Source organism: Xyrauchen texanus, chromosome 13 (assembly GCF_025860055.1).
Source record: "Xyrauchen texanus isolate HMW12.3.18 chromosome 13, RBS_HiC_50CHRs, whole genome shotgun sequence".
NCBI classification, from domain to species: domain Eukaryota; kingdom Metazoa; phylum Chordata; class Actinopteri; order Cypriniformes; family Catostomidae; genus Xyrauchen; species Xyrauchen texanus.
The window spans coordinates 30,226,898-30,244,943 of record NC_068288.1 but is presented as its reverse complement, the minus strand read 5'-3'; the positions used below and the strand labels follow the sequence as shown (position 1 = coordinate 30,244,943).

General features: G+C 39.3%; 1 protein-coding gene across 1 annotated transcript; it reads right to left on the bottom strand.

Annotated features, from left to right (window-relative positions):
• Positions 1–4,799: 4,799 nt before the first annotated feature.
• Positions 4,800–10,886, bottom strand: rhcgl1 (Rh family, C glycoprotein, like 1). The gene is made up of 11 exons (XM_052140617.1): positions 10,622–10,886; positions 10,253–10,445; positions 8,939–9,089; positions 8,707–8,854; positions 7,261–7,427; positions 7,021–7,158; positions 6,482–6,618; positions 6,029–6,147; positions 5,864–5,937; positions 5,655–5,734; positions 4,800–5,333 (listed from the first exon to the last, which is right to left on the bottom strand). Exons 1-11 carry the CDS (start codon positions 10,806–10,808, stop codon positions 5,315–5,317), a joined length of 1,413 nt encoding a protein of 470 aa, XP_051996577.1. The 5' UTR covers positions 10,809–10,886; the 3' UTR covers positions 4,800–5,314.
• Between the last annotated feature and the right edge of the window lie 7,160 nt (positions 10,887–18,046).

Below are 18,046 nucleotides of genomic sequence, written 5' to 3'. Positions count from 1 at the left end.
ACAGGACCTGCTGTTTTTGGAGATGCTCTGACCCAGTCGTCTAGCCATCACAATTTGGCCCTTGTCAAAGACACTCAGATCCTTATGCTTGCCAATTTGTCCTGCTTCTAACACATGAAATTCAAGAACTGACTGTTCACTTGCTGCCTAATATATCCCACCCCTTGACAGGTGCCATTGTAACGAGATAATAAATGTTATTCACTTCACCTGTCAGTGGTTTTAATGTTGTGGCTGATCAGTGTATATACTTTCTGAAGTTATTCTAGGATGGACTTCAATGATATTAGTCATTAATCTTACAGTTCATAAAAAATATTTGTTTAAACACTGACCTTAAACACTTACTTAGTTTAATATTTTTAAACTATGAATTGCACTATACTTAAGTAAAATTGGCATTATATTAATGATGTTAGTCAGAGGGGAACTGGCCCTCACAGTGAGTCTGGTTTCTCCCAAGGTTATTTTTCTCCATTAACCAGCATCTTATGGAGTTTTGTGTTCCTTGCCACAGTCACCTTCAGCTTGCTTACTGGGGTTATAAATACAATTATTATTTAATTACTTATTTTTAAACGCAATTCACAATTGAATTTATCAAACTACACAATGATGACTCTTAAGACATTATAGATATTAAATTTCTATCTTCTGTTAATGCATGATCTTCTGTAAAGCTGCTTTGAATCAATGTGTGTTGTGAAAAGTGCTATAATAAAAACGACTTGACTTGACTTATTTTTCTGTCAAAATTTTATTTACTTCCATCTTAGGAAAGAAAACAAAACAAAATGTAACATTATAGTTCTTTATTAACATTTTCCAAACAAAGCCTTTCATTATTAATATAGAAATGCACTAATATATCACCAATTCAAGTAATTTATCCATACGTACATATACAGAATATACACACACACAATGTACAGGTACAGGTATTATGCGCACTATGCAAATGGACACAAGATAAGCAAATACAAATAAACAATTTCGAATTCACACCAGCATGAAGCTGGTCGGATCCCAACTAAATGTTTAGGAAATGCCATCAGCACAGGGGAAGAGAGTTAACCTTACACAGGTGAGTAATTTCTCTCTGGGCGTACCCGAGCTGTCACACACACACCCATGCATAAACCTGGATAAAACTGACTTCCAGCATTATCCTCATTAAAGGTAAGGTTTGTAGCCGATATCTCTGCACCACTAGCGTAACTTTACGGAATTGGAAAAAAAATTAAAATAATGACCATAACAGGTTTCTCCCGAATTCTCATCTGTCATTGGTACTAATGCTGTCCAAAACTAATGCCGTTCTGCATAACGCGACAGCTCGTTTTAGATTATCTCGGCCCATTCGGCACGTTTCGTTGCTGACCCACCGGCCCGCTCGGTTCTGCCGATGGCCAGTCTGCCCCTGAACAGTCCCAAAGAGCATCGGCCCACCAGGAATATGCCTGGAATGCCAGATTACCAGTCCAGCCCTGGTGTCAGGCTAATCAGGACACTCAAACAAACAGAGCAATTTTTGAAAGCACCACAGATCCACAGTTTTGACACTTTTCAGTGTAATCAACCTACAAACTACTTATTTATAGTTGTCTCTGCATTTCAATCTGGGACAATTTTAACATCAAGAGAGAAAAAAAAGACACTTCACCTTTAAAGGGAAAAGCATGTTTTGAAAGTGTATGCTGAAGTCTCACCACAGTGTGGAGCTCTCTCTCTCTCTCTCTCTCTCAAATCTTGCTGATTGTTCTTCTTGGCCAGTAAGAAGTGGAGAGGCTCAGATGGATGTTCCTAATTTAAAAAACACAGCTGGATTGCAGTCGGTCCTCTGGACCACTTCTCTGAGACCAGTATCTGTCACTCACAGATACCGAAAACCTCTAAAACTTTACAAGGCTAACTTCGAAATTCAGGTGCATGAGATTTTGTCTATACTAGCATAGGGATGAAAATGTTAATCTAACCCCTTTTGTTGGGACTTTCAGCAAATGTAGGCCATACGGTATACTGCATGTTCATGGCATTCCATCCTGAAATAAATGAATGGCCATGCTATTTGTGGTTGTGGCTCTTTGATTATTAAGCACATTTGCATATTTTGGTGATACTGTTTGCACTGTGGTCTAACAGATACAGTAAATTACACAGATCATGCAGGATTTAGGATATCCTTCTTGATCATCCACAAAGGCTTTTGTTCATGAAATCCCATTTGCTCTAAACAGTTACAAAACCAAGGACCACAGTCGGTGTCATTGTGTATATGTCTAGAACAAAAGAAGATTATCCTCAATATCTTTGTACAGAACAAATATCAGCAGCCTGTCAGTATCTGATAGCCTATTATCCTCTATAATGTAAAACTAGGATCAAATTACAGCAATTCATTTGTATTGCTGCTTGGTTGTCTAAAAGAAACAATGAAAAAGTAATAATTTCTCTCTACATTTCATTGAACCTTTGAAGTCCATCAACAGAGTAGTTGTTCACCAACTTACTAATTGTTTAATGTTATTCCCTTTGTACTGTATAGGGCAGTGATGTACAAATATTAACAAGTTTAAATTATTCAACATTTCATAAACAAAACTAGTTCATTGAATTTAACAACCTCTAGGTTGTCCAATGTACTTTATATTTACTCCACAGCTCCTCAAATCTGCTCCACATTTCCTCAACTGAAGTCTACACAATTATTAAAAATTATTAATGAATTGTTTCCACTGTAATTAATAAAACTGATGTTAATTATTTATACTAATCATTTGGTATTGAGTACCATGCCATTCATTTTAATTTGCACTCTTTACCATCAAAGAATGTTCCTTTTAATTTTGTTTTCATGACTTTCTCATTAGTTCTGTTTTCTCTGTCTCTCTCTCTCTTTCAAGCTTATTCAGTTCTCTAGTGTAAATGAAGTTGTTCTTAGGGTTTCAAATTTGCTAGAACATTCAGTACTCATTACAGTACTTAAAAATAAGAGTCCCACTTCAACTTAGGTAATAAAACGTGTTCCACATTCACTCTCTTTACTGTTAAAATTGGTAAATGTTCTTAGTCATATTTATTTGTAAGGTGATCTGATGTGTTTAACAAGTTATTGCTTTCCCAAATGCATTTTGTGTGGGGATGGACAAAGTTTCCAGTAACTTTCCATGACTGGATATACCTGCACAACCAGCTAGATTCTGCAGAACACATCTGCCTTACCACGGGAACAAACAATACATGGTTTACACTATTACTCACTGGTTTCCAAATACACAGCAGGCAGAGTCTCAGACCGAATAATCTACAATTACTATATGTATTTTTTGAATACATATCTTCACACGTTTAACACACTTCTAAAGCCTAGGAAATGTGATATATACAAATAAAAACACACTAGACATGCAATACGTGTCTTTACTGCTTAAATTAAGAGCCCGCATACAAAACATTTGAATATTCTTTCCTCAATATGATCATATTACATATCAAAACATAGTAACAGCTGTTTTCAATTGAACTATATTATGTAATGCATTCAAAATAAATGCAAAGACATAATTTTAGCAGTATGATATTATTTGTATTCACTTATCCTTTCACAAACAGTTATCCATGCGTTGCGATGTTGGAGACGGGACCTTTTTGGAGTTAATTTGATCCCCTTTTCATCTCCAATTTGGAATGCCCAATTCCCACTTCTTAGTAAGTTCTCGTGGTGGCCCGGTTGTCAAGTCTCTGTTGCCTCCGCTTTTGAGACAATCCACACATTTTATCACGTAGTTTGCTGTGCATGACACCACGGAGACTCACAGCATGTGAAGGCTCATGCTAGTCTCCACGATCCACGCACAGTTTACCACACACCCTATTGAGAGTGAGAACCACTAATCACGACCATGAGGAGATCACCCCATATGACTATACCCTCCCTAGCAACTGGGCTAATTTGGTTGCCAAAACCAAAGGCTTAGGAGACCTGGCTGGAGACAATCAGCATGCCCTGGATTCAAACTCGCAACTCCAGGGGTGGTAGTCAGCGTCAATACTCGCTGAGCTACCCAGGCCCCCATATATGTTGGTCTTTTTTTTAAGATTATTGTTAGATCATATTTGACCTCATATCTGTCACAGTGACAGCACTTTGGAAATCAATATAAGCAGTTTACAATCAGAGTATGATTAATTAAAAAGTTAGGGTCAATTGGTTCTAATAGAGCAGCGTTAACAATAACGGTGACCCGTGAATTATCATAATTTATGTAAAATCCTGTCCTGTGATGGAAATTTAAAGAAGCTCCACTTTCCAATAATCTGTTGGAATGGGGTGTTCCAACCCCACTAACAGCACTTTTTGGGCAGCTTCAGCGCAATTTTAGCAAAGCGCTCATAGACAGCAGTTCTTTTCTTGGCTACCAAAAGAACCAGGAAGGGGCGGAGAATTTTTTTGTATACAGTAACTTCATCTATGGGATAACTGATCTTGTTCATAGAGTGAGTTCTACTGCCAGTCTCCTTTTATTTTTATTTTTTTCCACCAAACCTCAATTTCGACCTTAACGTTATCAATAATATCTTTCAAAGGTTTTCAAAGGGGGAGGGGGAAAAAAAAATGTTCTGATGGATTAGAAACATTCCATAAAGAAGGAAGTTTCTTTTGGCAAAAATAAGGTTATTAAATAGAGGCCCCAGGATAGTATGCAAATTCATCTGTCAAAGCCAATCACGTGTTATTGCTTTAATGTACTGTTTCAATTAGAAAATCAGTGAAACCAATATATGATAAAAACATGTGACTTTATTAGGGAGCTTTTTGTCATGCTGTTAAATAATGTGTATTTCACTTTTCATTAAATCAACATCTTGCTCACTTTCTACTCAGGGCAGATAATTTATTTTATTTTATTTTAATGGAACCTCTTTATATAAATCCTACCAATGAAAAGAAAGTGCAATTAAAAACCATATGGTTATCAGATAACTATAAAGAATATAAAGATTACATAACTATAAATATTATAAAGATATTTCACAGACAAACACAGATAAGTTAGACTTATCAAAACTTGTGTAGGAATGTAAAGAATTAAAAAGAATATGAAAAGGTTTGTTTCGATTTGTCTTTGTGGAAACAATACTGGCAACACTGGTTTGTCAGCTGTTTTGAAAAGATGCTTCCTGATTATGAAATTGTATAACCCACAGCACATGACAAAAAATTCCTCTGAGCAGTTTATCAAACTATAAAGCCTTCATAACGTCATCATTCAGAGCTGAGCTTCTTCATGGAGTGTTTCAGGAAAGCTCTTTTCTATAGATTGCTTCGATATCTGTGTACATGAGAGATGCCAAAAATCAGAAATGTTTTAAATAAAATAAATTTACACAGCAATTTTGACTATTGGTCAAATTTCTTACATGTAATTTAAAATCTATGCCACATAAATCAATTATCTTAAAAGCTTTAAAACTTTCATCACTCTAAAAAACTTTTGTTTTATTTCTGTTCTGTCAATCTCATCATAATCTAAAATAACTATATGTAACTATGGCAGTAACTTTCAAAATAGTGTCTTTCAGAAGGATACTTTAATTGTAAGAGATGCATGAATACACCCAGTAATATAAAACTTGACAGAATGTATACTCACATTTCTGGCTGCATGTTTATTACATGGTTTGTGTTTGAGTGTATAGATACAGGGATATTTTCATCATCATCCTCAGGAAGCTAAGAATAAAATGTTTATGAATCCAGGACTTTTTTAAATCCACCTCATATATATATAAATTATTTTACTCAATACCATATTGAATATTCTCTTTTGTCTGGGTTTTTAAATTTACAAACACTTCTTACCTCCCAGTAAACATCATCATCAAAGCAGTTGGTATCTGCCGGGTCTCCCCAGATTGGCAGCTTTAGAATCCCCCCTGTAAAATGAAGCAAACTGCTCTAATGCATGTTACGTAATGTTAAATAACGATAAACTTAGTTTACCTGTATTACTTTATTTACACTCACCAACTAAAGCTCCACCTACAAGGCCAAATGCTAATGCTACACAAAGACCAGCTGCCTGGTAAGCACCCTGCTTGTTGACTGTCCTGTTGGCATCCTTAAAGTCGAAAGTGTTAATCAACCTGAACAGAAACCAGATTATTAAGGCATTACTTACAAGATATTTGCTTTCATTTTCTTTTTCTTTTAAAATATATAAATGATTTCAGAGTCAGGAGATTTAAGATATATGAGAATAGTCTTGGTTTATTGTGCTGACAAGCATTTAATAATACTCTAAAACAGCTTAAAAACCTAAATAGAACATGTATTATTACCAATAATTTGGTAAATGATTCGGTTACAGTTTTGGTTCTAAGAAAATTGGCAATCAGATTCAAGATTCAGATCTTATCTAGACTGGAATATAGGATAATGGAAAATGTGCTAATTACTATAACACTCCCACAAATTTACCCCTCAGATCCATAAACTGTTTCACTGGCTGCAGCTGCACTAATAGCTCCGACAACACCTCCTATAACTCCAGGCATTGCATGCAGGTTATGTACTCCACAAGTGTCCTGTATCTTCAAAGTTCTTTCCATGAAAGGCTAAAATGTAAAAAAAAAAAAAAATATATATATATATATATATATATATATATATATATATATATATATATATATATATATATATATATATATATATATATATTGTTATGGTTACAAAACCTCATGCATTTACTTTTTTTTTAATGTGCTTTAAAATGAACTTTAAAACTTTTGAAATACATTTTCGACAGCAACTTAAAAAGAAACATTTTAAACATATTCCACATATAGAATCAAAACAATTAAATCAACCTCATGTTTTTCCAAACCCATATAATTTTTTTTCATTCACTGAACACAAAAAGAGTTTGGAGCAATGTGAGGGTGAATAAAAAGTGAACTAAAGTGTATTATCTGTATATTATGGGCATTGGAAGTATTGTAGAACATGGCAAAACTTACAGTCAGAAAAATGTATCCAAATGTGGAAATAATGCCAGTACAGAATCCTACTATCAGAGAGCCATATGGCATAATCATAAACTCTGCAGCTGTTCCCATTGCAACACCACCAGCCAAGGTAGCATTCTGAATATGGACCTGAACAACGTCAAGGAAGTCTAAAGGTTATTTACATATACAAATTAAAGATTAAGTCAAATCTCATAGACAGTTGTTAGAGATCTGGTGGAGGATTTTTACCATATCAAGCTTTCCATATTTCTTTGAAAGACTTGAGATGGCAAAAGTACTGAGAACTGATGCGGCAAGTGCAAGGTAGGTGTTTATAACTGCTCTATGCTGGCCGTCTCCATGATCTGCGATGGCAGAATTGAAACTGGGCCAGAACATCCAAAGGAAAAGAGTGCCTATGACAGGAGCAGGGAGGCAAATTAGAATTGTCATACCAAAAAATTTGGAATAATGTACAGATTTTGTTGTTTCAGTAGGAAATTGGTACTTGGATTCACCAAAGTGGCATACAACCGATCACAAAGTATAGTCAGGACATTACAGATGTAAACAACAGCACCATCACTATTTGAAAAAAGTAATTTCTGATCAAATGTAGAGTGGCCCCATTTCCAGCAGCCATCCCTCCAACACCTTATCCTTCAGTAATCATGCTAAATTGCTCATTTGGTACTAGAAAACACTTGCCATTATATCAAACACAGTTGAATGCTATTTGGTTCATAAAATGAAGCTTAACATTGTCTTTGTGTTTGTTTTTGAGTTGCCACAGTCTGCAATAGGTCAATATTAGGTAAAGAAATAGCTTTCTCTAGAAACTCATCAGTCAATCATTGTTTTGAGGAATGAAGGCTATACGATGCATGAAAAAGGTTTCATACAAAGGTCAACTGGCTCTAACAAGGACAGAAAGAGATGGGGTAGAGCCAGATGTACAACTAAACAAGAGGATAAGTACATCAGAGTCTCTAGATTGATAAATAGACACCTCACATGTCCACAGTTAACAGCTTCATTGAACTGTACCTGCTCAACACCAGTTTCATGTTCAACAGTACAAAGAAGGCTCATGCCTCATGGCAAGAATTGCAAAGAAAAAGCCACTATTGAAACAGAAAAACAAAAAGAAAAGGTTAGAATGGGAAAACAAACACAGACATTGGACAACAGATAATTGGAAAAGAGCGTTATGGATCTTAACCGCATTGAGCATTTGTGGGATCAGCTAGAATGTAAGGTGCGTGATAAATGCCCGACAAAACAGCCACATCTATGGCAAGTGCTACAGGAAGCGTGGGGTGAAATGCCACCTGAGTATCTGGAAAAACTGACAGCTAGAATGCCAAGGATCTGCAAAGCTGTCATTGCTGCTCGTGGAGGATTTTTGATGCGAACTCTTTGAAGTAGTTTAAGAAGTTCAGAATTTGTTTTTTCAAATTGTAATAGTAATTTTTCATGTTATTATTGTCCTGACTATACATTGCGATTAGTTGAATGCCAATTTGGTGAATAAAAGTACTACTTTCCATAAGAGCAAAATCTGTACATAATTCCAAACTTTGGCCACCAGTGTATATATAGAAGAAATCATAAGATGATTTTTATTTTGGGTGAACTATCCCTATACTATAACTAAAATACCACAGGGGAAACCAGAGAGGGAAGTTTACTCACCTATCATTGCAAAGACATCTGAGTGGTATACAGATGCTTGTAAATTCTTGAATTGAGACAGACGTGGTCGGTACAGGATCCAAGATATAGTCAAACCATAATATGCTCCAAAAGTGTGGATGACCATTGAACCACCAGCATCTTTCACCTATGCATATATGAATTCATTAGAAATGATCAATCCAAACACTCATGTTATCTACTGGGAGAGAATAGATTGTTTTAAACTTACATGAAGCAGTTCAAGAATGATATACTCCTCAACTGCAAACAGTGTGACACCAAACAGAGTAAGAACCATTAGCTGCACTGGACTGACCTTTCCCAGACAAGCGCCATATGCAATAAGACAGCCGGCCACACAGAAGTCAGCATTGATGAGGCTGATTTAAAAATGACAGCGATCAAAGATATCAATGGAGTTTTCCGCAAATGGAATGCTCTATAGAAATTTCAGTCTCACAATGTTAGAGTTAAGGAGAGACCATGGAGTATTGTTACAAGGGTTGAGTTATACTATCAGTACCACCATCAGTTTAACCAATTAGAAATACACTACAGTGAAATCACCACATATAAAGTAGAATGTATATATATATATATATATATATATATATATATATATATATATATATATATATATATATATATATTTATACTGCTCTCTAGAATACTCGATTCTGATTAGTCAATGGCGCCATCTAGAGGTCTGATATTTGTCATCCGGGTATTGCGAGCGATCATTCCTGCTTCTCCGATCACTGTGCGATCAATTCAAGCAAGAAAATAAAATAATTTCTATTCAGATCAATGTTTCATACGCATTTATTTCTTTTTTGGCAAGTAGTCTTGTAATAGGCTGGATAATTAGTAGTCAGATGGTCATTTTCACAAAATAAAACACTCCGATGCAAACTGGATATGGATTTCAGCTCCTCAGCTATTTTCATTTCAATGAAAATCAATATTTTATGTCCATGTATTTGTTTATTTGGTTAGTAGCCATGTAATAAGTGGGATAATGTACAGTCAGCTGGTTGTTATTGGAAAATAAACACCTTCAGGCTGATAATCCTTTAGGCATTATTTTGCGATAACAACGGACTGTTCAATATCCCTTACATATATATTAGGGCTATTGGTTTAATATGTACATTTTTTGTAATTAATTATGTAAAATAACATGTTTAAAAAGTTTAAAAATACAATTAATCATGTCCATAGACCATAATATAGATTATTCCATATATATTATATATATATATATATATATATATATATATATATATATATATATATATATATGATTGTTGTACAAAAAATTTCAATAGAATGACTGCCCTCACATATATATACTTTATGTGGGGTAGGTTTAAAAAACAGCATTCTTTAGTACTTCACATAAATCTAAACTGCTTAAGGATAAGTAAATGTATATATTGCTTTAATTTGGAGAATATAAATAAAGAAAAACAAAACACTGAGTTGCAGAAGTTGAAACAAAATATGTAACTCTCCACTACATTGATTAGGAATAATCAATTACTTCTCAATCCCAATTTTTATCTTCCAGTCTTCATGGTCAAGATAATGAAACCAGCCTTGCATCAACAGAGCCCACTGAATCCCAAAGGCTGCGATGAGGAAGTTGAAGCCAACTCCACCGAAACTATATCGTTTCAGAAAGGTCATGAGAAATCCAAAACCCACAAAGATCATCACATGTACATCCTGAAAGCCTTAAAAGGATAAATAAATAAATATTAATACAAATAAAAAAATCTGAGATTAGTTGGAAAATGTCATGAATATTTTAAAAAATAGACAAAATAAACCATGAGAAACTAATCCTTTACAGAAGATATAGCTAAAAATGTATCTTATTTCAGTAAAACATAATGGTGATGATACTTACTTGCATATCTATAGTAAAAGTCATTCTCTATATTACTGGAAATGTTGTTCTTTCTTTTGTGTTCAATCCAATGGGTATCAGACTCCTCGTTATAGCGGATGAACACACCAAACAGGATGATCATAGCAATCTGCCAGACAAAGCAGACTATTGGCAGACTGATTCGAATATTGGTATTTTTGGTCATTTTAAGTCTTGCCAGTCTTCCCGAAGAGTCGTTCTAGAGATGACACTGAAATGACTTTATTCTTTATTTGGTGCATTGTTTTTGAGAGGAACATGTGACTCACCTTTTGTCAACATTTTATGGTGAGGTTTTGGGGTGTGTCATTACATCATCAACAAGCCACTCCTACAAAGACAAAGACACACACACACACACACGCACACACACACACACACACACACACACACACACACAAACACTTACTTAGTTCGAGGATCATTGAGAAAAAGGAAGAGATGGTCTATGTTCTCATGTGAAGAATATGAATGTGAATTGGCTACACTATGCAAACACCTTACAAACAATTACACACTCACACACTGTATATATGTATATATATATATATATATATATATATATATACTGAAAGCAACAAAATGCCCTTAATTCAAATCACTGTAAAAAAAATAATCTATATATAATGATTAAAATTTATTTTCAAAAATCAAATGCTAAATATTGCATAATAGAAAGACCTTTCACTTGTTTAATTTCAACCCACAATCAGAAATTGGAAGCAATTGTGTGGCACGCAAATCATTTTGAAAATATTAAAATGGCCCTTAAAAGAGCAATATTTAATATATTTACTGTAAATATATTTACTGCATAACATTATAATAACATCAGAGATTTAGGAAACATGCTAAGTTGAAATACTGGCTTCTCTGAAAACAGTGCTACAGCCAGTATTTTCTTCTTTGAAATGTCCGTTCTGGGCCAGAATTTCTGTTTTGGCCTGTGTGATCCCGCCCACTGCCCATTTCCCATTTCCCAATATTATTTTGCAGTGTTATAGTCAAGACCACCTAAACCGAGACCAAGTCAAGACCAAGACCAAAGTGCATCGATACAGAGTCAAAATTAAGTCTTTGAGGGGTTGAGACCATGTCGAGACCAAGACCAAGGCAGGGTGAGACAGAGTCAAGACCAAGAACAGACTGGTGTGAATCCCACACTGGATGACACACTTAAGCACTTATAAAATGTTTTACACATAAATGTACCAACTCAAATATTCTTGTTACACCTTTACATGTCTCTGATCACTGCTTTGTTCAATTCAACATGACTCTCCCATCTACATTAAAACAGATTCCACCTTTTTTTTACTTTCGCCATAACCTCCATTCTCTTTCACCCTCTCGCCTTTCCACTGCTGTCTCTACCTCTCTTCTCAGAATAAATGCATTTTCCACACTTGATGTAAACACTGTTTCAGACACACTAAGCTCTACTTTAACAAACTGTCTAGACAACATCTGTCCTCTCTCCTCTAGGCCAGCACGTACTACAACACCCAGCCCCTTGCTGTCTGAAGATCTTCGTGAACATTGGACTGACCTCAGGGCAGCTGAGAGGAGATGGCTGAAATCTAAAGATCCAGCAGATCTAGGTAAGTATCAGCTTCTGCTTTCAACTTTTTCAGACAACGTTAAATCTGCAAAAAACCTCCTATTACCAGACCAACATAAACAGTACCACAGACACTCGCAGCTTGTTTAGAACATTCAACACACTTCTCTGCCCTCCCCTCCACCACCTGACACATCACTGACAGCAGATATCTTCGCCACATTTTTTACTAATAAGGTTACAACCATCAGCAATACATTCTCAGCACCACACCCTGTCAAATACATGTCTCCTGTATGCAACTCTTCGGCCTCTATGTTCTCTCCTCTAACTGACACTGAGGTCTCTAAACTCCTCCTCTCCAACCTTCTCCTGGCCATCTCTAGGCCATCTCTCCGTCCATCCTACCTGGACTCACACACATAATTAACACGTTTCTACTTACAGGCACTTTACCTACTACATTTAAACAGGCTCAAGTAACCCCGCTGCTGAAGAGAGAGAACAAATATGTTCCTCCGTGGTGGGAAAAATTAGCAGTTTCGTTTCGCAACACTCCTGTAAACATGAGTCACGTTCTCTGATCGGAATGATTGGGACCACATTCGGCTACAATGTATATCGTGCAGTCTGACATAATGTCGCACAGTGCGCCATGATGATATCAATGCGTCCATATCGTACAGTCTGACAAGCAACAATCCTAAAGGACTATTATAAATTGTACAGTGTGCACCCGCCTTTACTGGGGTACCTCAGGGATCAGTGCTTGGGCCACTTCTCTTCTCTATATACACAACATCACTGGGACCCTTCATTCAGTCACATGGTATCTCTTTCCACTGCTACACTGATGAAACGCAGCTCTACTTGTTATTCCAGCCCAACGACACCACAGTGACTGCTCAAATCCCTGCCTGCATTCTCCCTTGAGCCCCCGGAATCGAATGACGACATCGCCCCTGCATCGGATAGCATCACAGCAGCTTCTGATGGTTATGACTCGTCTGGGCTGCCACCTTCGGGATGGCTAGCCCAGTCTGAAGCTGACGTGTAGATGTCCGCTATGCTTTCCCGGGCCGCCGTGAGCACGAGGCTGGACTGGAAACTTCCGTCACCCCCTCATGGCTACTCGATCGATTCCTCGGTCAGGACGCAGCTCATAGCCACCCCCCGGTCATGGAGGGCACCTTTTACTGCCCGAAACCGACCCTCCACTCGTCCGCTCTCAACAACCTGGATGGTGAGGCGGCCCATGGGTACACGGAGGTCCCCCAGGTGGACAGAGCGGTTGCAATCCACCTGTGTCCCAAGAATGCCGCCACCTGGCGGGACCGCCTGGTACTCCCCTCCAGAGCCTGTGGGATGACGTCATCACTGACATCATGAAAGCCTACAGCGCCACCAGACAGGCCAACCCTGCCCTGCATGCCATGGCTCTCCTGCAGGTCCACCAAACCAAGGCACTTAAAGATCTGCACCTGGGTAGTCCCAACCCTGACATGCTGCAAGATCAGCACTCTGCTACCGACCTTGCTCTCAGAACCACGAAGGTTACATCGCAGGCACTCCGGCAGGCGATGGCCACCCTCATGGTCCAGGAGCGCCACCTCTGGCTTAACATGGTCGAGATGCGCAACGCTGACAAGGCTCACTTTTCTCAATGCCCCTGTATACATTAGCTGATCAACTTACTGTGTAAGACTTGTCACTTTGCTCGTTCCTGTTGCGTGTCTTCAACCTGGCAACCCGTGCGAGCTTTGAGTCTGGGGAGGAGGGGACGGGGGAGACAACTCTCTCCAATATTTTGAATTTGGACTGCAGTACCCATTTTAAACACTTGATGTCAATGTTACATATTGCTCCTTTAATAGGAAAAAGGTTCTCCACACCTGTTGTAAATTGTCACCACAAATTCTAGTTACTAGCATTAATGGGGTCATGACATGCCTTTATTATTTTAATATGTTGCTTGAGGTTCACTTATAATACTAGTGATGTTTTTTGTTTCTTTGTTTTGCACAAAAACACACACATATTTGTAAAACATGATTATTGACCACCCCCATTCTGACCCTCTGTCAGAAACTCTTGGTTTTGGTGCCTTTTTTCCTTTAAGACTTGACAGTAAACCTCCACGGTTTTGATTGGCTCTCTGCTCTTGACTGACCTGCTCTCTCCTTGTCATCTCATGGGTACTGGGTGGGCTAGGGAAGTGATACGGTAAAATTAGGCATTGATATATTGTTGTGGAGGCAGTCAGATGCAAATGTCTACCACAGTGTAACATTACAATGTGGAGAAATTAGATATTGTGTCATTTTGGCAGCTTGATTTCCACAAATGCTTTTTATGCAGTGAGGAGGAAGTTTTGAATTCAAACCTATAGTTTGATTTAAAAGCACAATGACCTCCTAAATGTCAAAAGAATAAGGAAAATGTAATTCCTCATGTCTTGACCCTTTAGGTTTTTAATTGCCATTTTAAGAGTAGTATTGTTTGAAAGTTAATTTATTAATTAAATAACTGATTTACTTCCTTGCCTTGAAAGCACACACTCACATAGCATTAATAGTTATAAACTGTGCAATTTTGTAGCTCTTTGTCTTCCTCTCTGTTAAATTTACCAGATGATATACTTACAGTATAATAAACTAAAGAGTCCAGTAACATAAGTATTTACTGAACTGCAGACCATAGCCAGATAATGAAAGGCATTTAACATCTTGTCTCCACTTTTTGTAAATTTTGTGGCGCTTACCACTGCTCGACGACGGGGCGGAAGTCCCCCAAGTGGACAAAATGGTTACGGTGTGCCTGCAAAAAGTGGCCATCTGTTGGGATCGCCCAGTACTCCCCTCCGAGGTCTGTAGGACGATGTCGTCCCTGATGTCCAAAGCCTACAGCGCCACCGGATGGGCCGCTTACACTCTGCATGCCACGGCCCTCCTGCAAACCTACCAGGCCAAGGCACTTAAAGAACTGCACTTTAGTATTCCTGATCCTGATGTGTTGCAGGTACTGCGCTCAGCAACTGACCTTGCCCTCCGGGCCACAAAGGTAGCAGCGCGGGCAGGCGATGGCCAACCTCGTGGTCCAGGAATGACATCTGTGGCTGGACCTGGTTGCAAAAAAGCAGCACCCTGTGCTCGGAAATCTCTACCCTTTTGCAATAGGAGGCGATAGAGCCTGTCCCTCCAGCCGAGTTGGAGAAGGGTTTCTAGAGCCCTTACTTCATTGTACCCAAAACGGGAGGTGGGTTGAGACCAATCTTGGACCTGCGAGTTCTCAACTGGGCTCTGCACAAACTGCCGTTCAAGATGCTGATGCAAAAACACATTCTAACATGTGTCCAGCCTCAAGATTGGTTTGCAGCGGGAGACCTGAAGTACGCATACTTTCACGTCTCAATTTTGCCCCGACACGACCCTTTCTATGGTTCACGTTCAAGGGCCGGGCGTATCAGTACAAGGTCCTCCCCTTCGGCCTGTCCCCTTGCATCTTCAGGGAAGTGAGCATCCACTCAAGGGAAGTGGGCATCCGCATACTCAACATCCTCGATGACTGGCTGATCCTATCTCACTCTCGAGAAACACTATGCGCTCACAGGGACCAGGTGCTCAGGAACCTCAGCCATCTAGGGCTTCAGGTCAACTGGGAAAAGAGCAAGCTCTCCTCGGTTCAAAGCATCTATTTTCTTGGCATGGCGTGCCTCACAAATGAGCATGTGCAGTCAGTGCTGAATTGCCTCTCTTCGTTCAAAATAGGCACTGCGGTCCCTCTAAAACAGTTCCAGAGGCTCCTGGGGCATATGGCATCCTCAGCCATGGTCGCGCCGCTAGGGTTGATGCATATGAGACCACTTCAGCACTGGCTTCAGACTTGAGTTGCGAGATGGGCTTGCGCCACGGCACATATCGTGTAATCTTTGACCCCCTCTGCTGTCAGTTATTCAACCCTTGGACAGACCTCTATTTTCTGCGGACAGGAGTCCCCATGCAGCAGGTGTCCAGATGCATCATGGTCACCACAGATACCTTCAAACAGGTTGGGGCGCCATGTGCAACGGGCACACAGCCGCCAGTTCCTGGACGGGCCCATGGTTACGTTGGCACATCAACTGCCTAGAGTAGCTGGCTGTATTTATTGCCCTGTGGAGGATTCTCCCACTGATCCGAGGCAAGCACATCTTGATCTGTTCAGACAGCACCGTGACAGCGTGGTAGCGTACATAAATCGCCAAGACGGTGTGCACTCTCGTCACAAATCGCCCGCTATCTCCTCCTTTGGAGTCAGCACCGACTGAGTTCACTGCACGCCACTCATATGGCAGGCAGCCTCAGCATGACAGCGGACGCGCTGTCGTGACAGGCTCTGCTCAACTGGGAGTGAACCAGGTGGTTCAGCTGATCTGGTACCATTATGGCAAAGCACCGGTAGACCTGTTCACTTCCCAAGAGAACTTCCATTGCCCGCTCTGGTTCTCCCCCAGGTCAGAGGCAAGTCCCCTTGGGATAGATGCGTTGGCACACTGCTGGCCCTGGGGGCTGCGCTAGTACTTGCACAGGTGCTGTGCAAGGTCAGAGAGGATGAGGAACATATCACTCTAGTGGCCCCTTACTGGCCTACTCGGACTTGGTTCTCGGACCTTATGCTCCTCGCCATAGCACCTCCCTGGCAAATTCCCCTGAAGAAAGTGGGCTGGGCAACACCCAATACCTTTGTGAGATTCTACAATTCTACATTCTCTGGGTTGAATCGGTTTCGTCCCGTGTTTTTTTAGGGATACCGTTTGCGCTAGCTCCTTTCCCCTCAACTGAGGAAAACACGTGCACTTTTACGCCCAGGTGAGTCCTCAAACTCGCGCTCCTTGGATGTTCTTCCTCCCCAGACCTCTGGCTCGCGAATTCAGTGGAGGAATTCCCCGACTAGACCTGGAATAGGTGCTTCATAGGTGCCGGGTATCATGGTAATCCCCTGTGTGTCCCCCGTGCCACAACACTGTACCAAGCGGTATGCTCAACATTCAGGTAACTGTCAAACATTCTCAAAACAAACTGCTTACTTGCCACATCATGACAAAACACCTCTCACTTGAGTGACAGTGTTACGACCTGTGTTTATGTAGTTAATTGTTTTCTCTATTGCTCTGTCTTTTTCTTTTTTCTCTCTCTCTTGTTTTTTTTTTGTTTTTCTGATTTCTAATAGGTTGTCCAATGATCGGGATGCACGAACGCCATTGGTTGTCCAGTCAGGGCGTGGTCTTTATAAGGACGCTGCTTGCACTTGTCTGGGAGCTCATTCTTGGTTCGGTCGCACGTGGGTTGAGAGCTCCGGAATCCCTCCTCCGGCCGATGATCAAATTGTGTATTAGAAACTTTATTTAGTTCAAGTGAACGTGCATCTTGTGATAACCTTTGAGCCGTTCTCCTAAGGTCTAAACCATCTTAACAGTGTGGAGCGTAGGGGTGTCCTGCCTTGTTTATTTTGTAATTGTTTGATCTGTTTTTTGGGCAGGAAGTTAGGTAAGATAAATGTATTTTCTTTTGATATTTGAGTAGGTTATTAATTTTCCCTTTTACTTTCTATATTCGTTTTGTTTGTTATTTTGGCCTTTTGGACACCTTGAAGATTTGCTCTTTATTTCACTTGTTATTCTTTAATAAATTACTTACTTTTTGCTTCAATTTTGTGCATGAGTTTTTGGTTGTCGACCGGAGTGATGCGTTCTGGGATTCCATTTCCACAACCCAATAATTATTTGTTGCGCCTCTTTGGTGATTTGTATTCCCCTAGAGCCGGGGCGTAATAACTGGGGGCTCATCCGTTCAATTCTTTTCTTT

Coding starts and splice junctions, on each gene's coding strand:
- rhcgl1 (XM_052140617.1), bottom strand. CDS start 10,808: ATGACCAAAAATACCAATATTCGAATCAGTCTGCCAATAGTCTGCTTT. Junction 10,446..10,621: donor CTTTTACTATAGATATGCAA/GTAAGTATCATC, acceptor TATCCTTTTAAG/GCTTTCAGGATGTACATGTG. Junction 7,159..7,260: donor AATATGGAAAGCTTGATATG/GTAAAAATCCTC, acceptor GACGTTGTTCAG/GTCCATATTCAGAATGCTAC.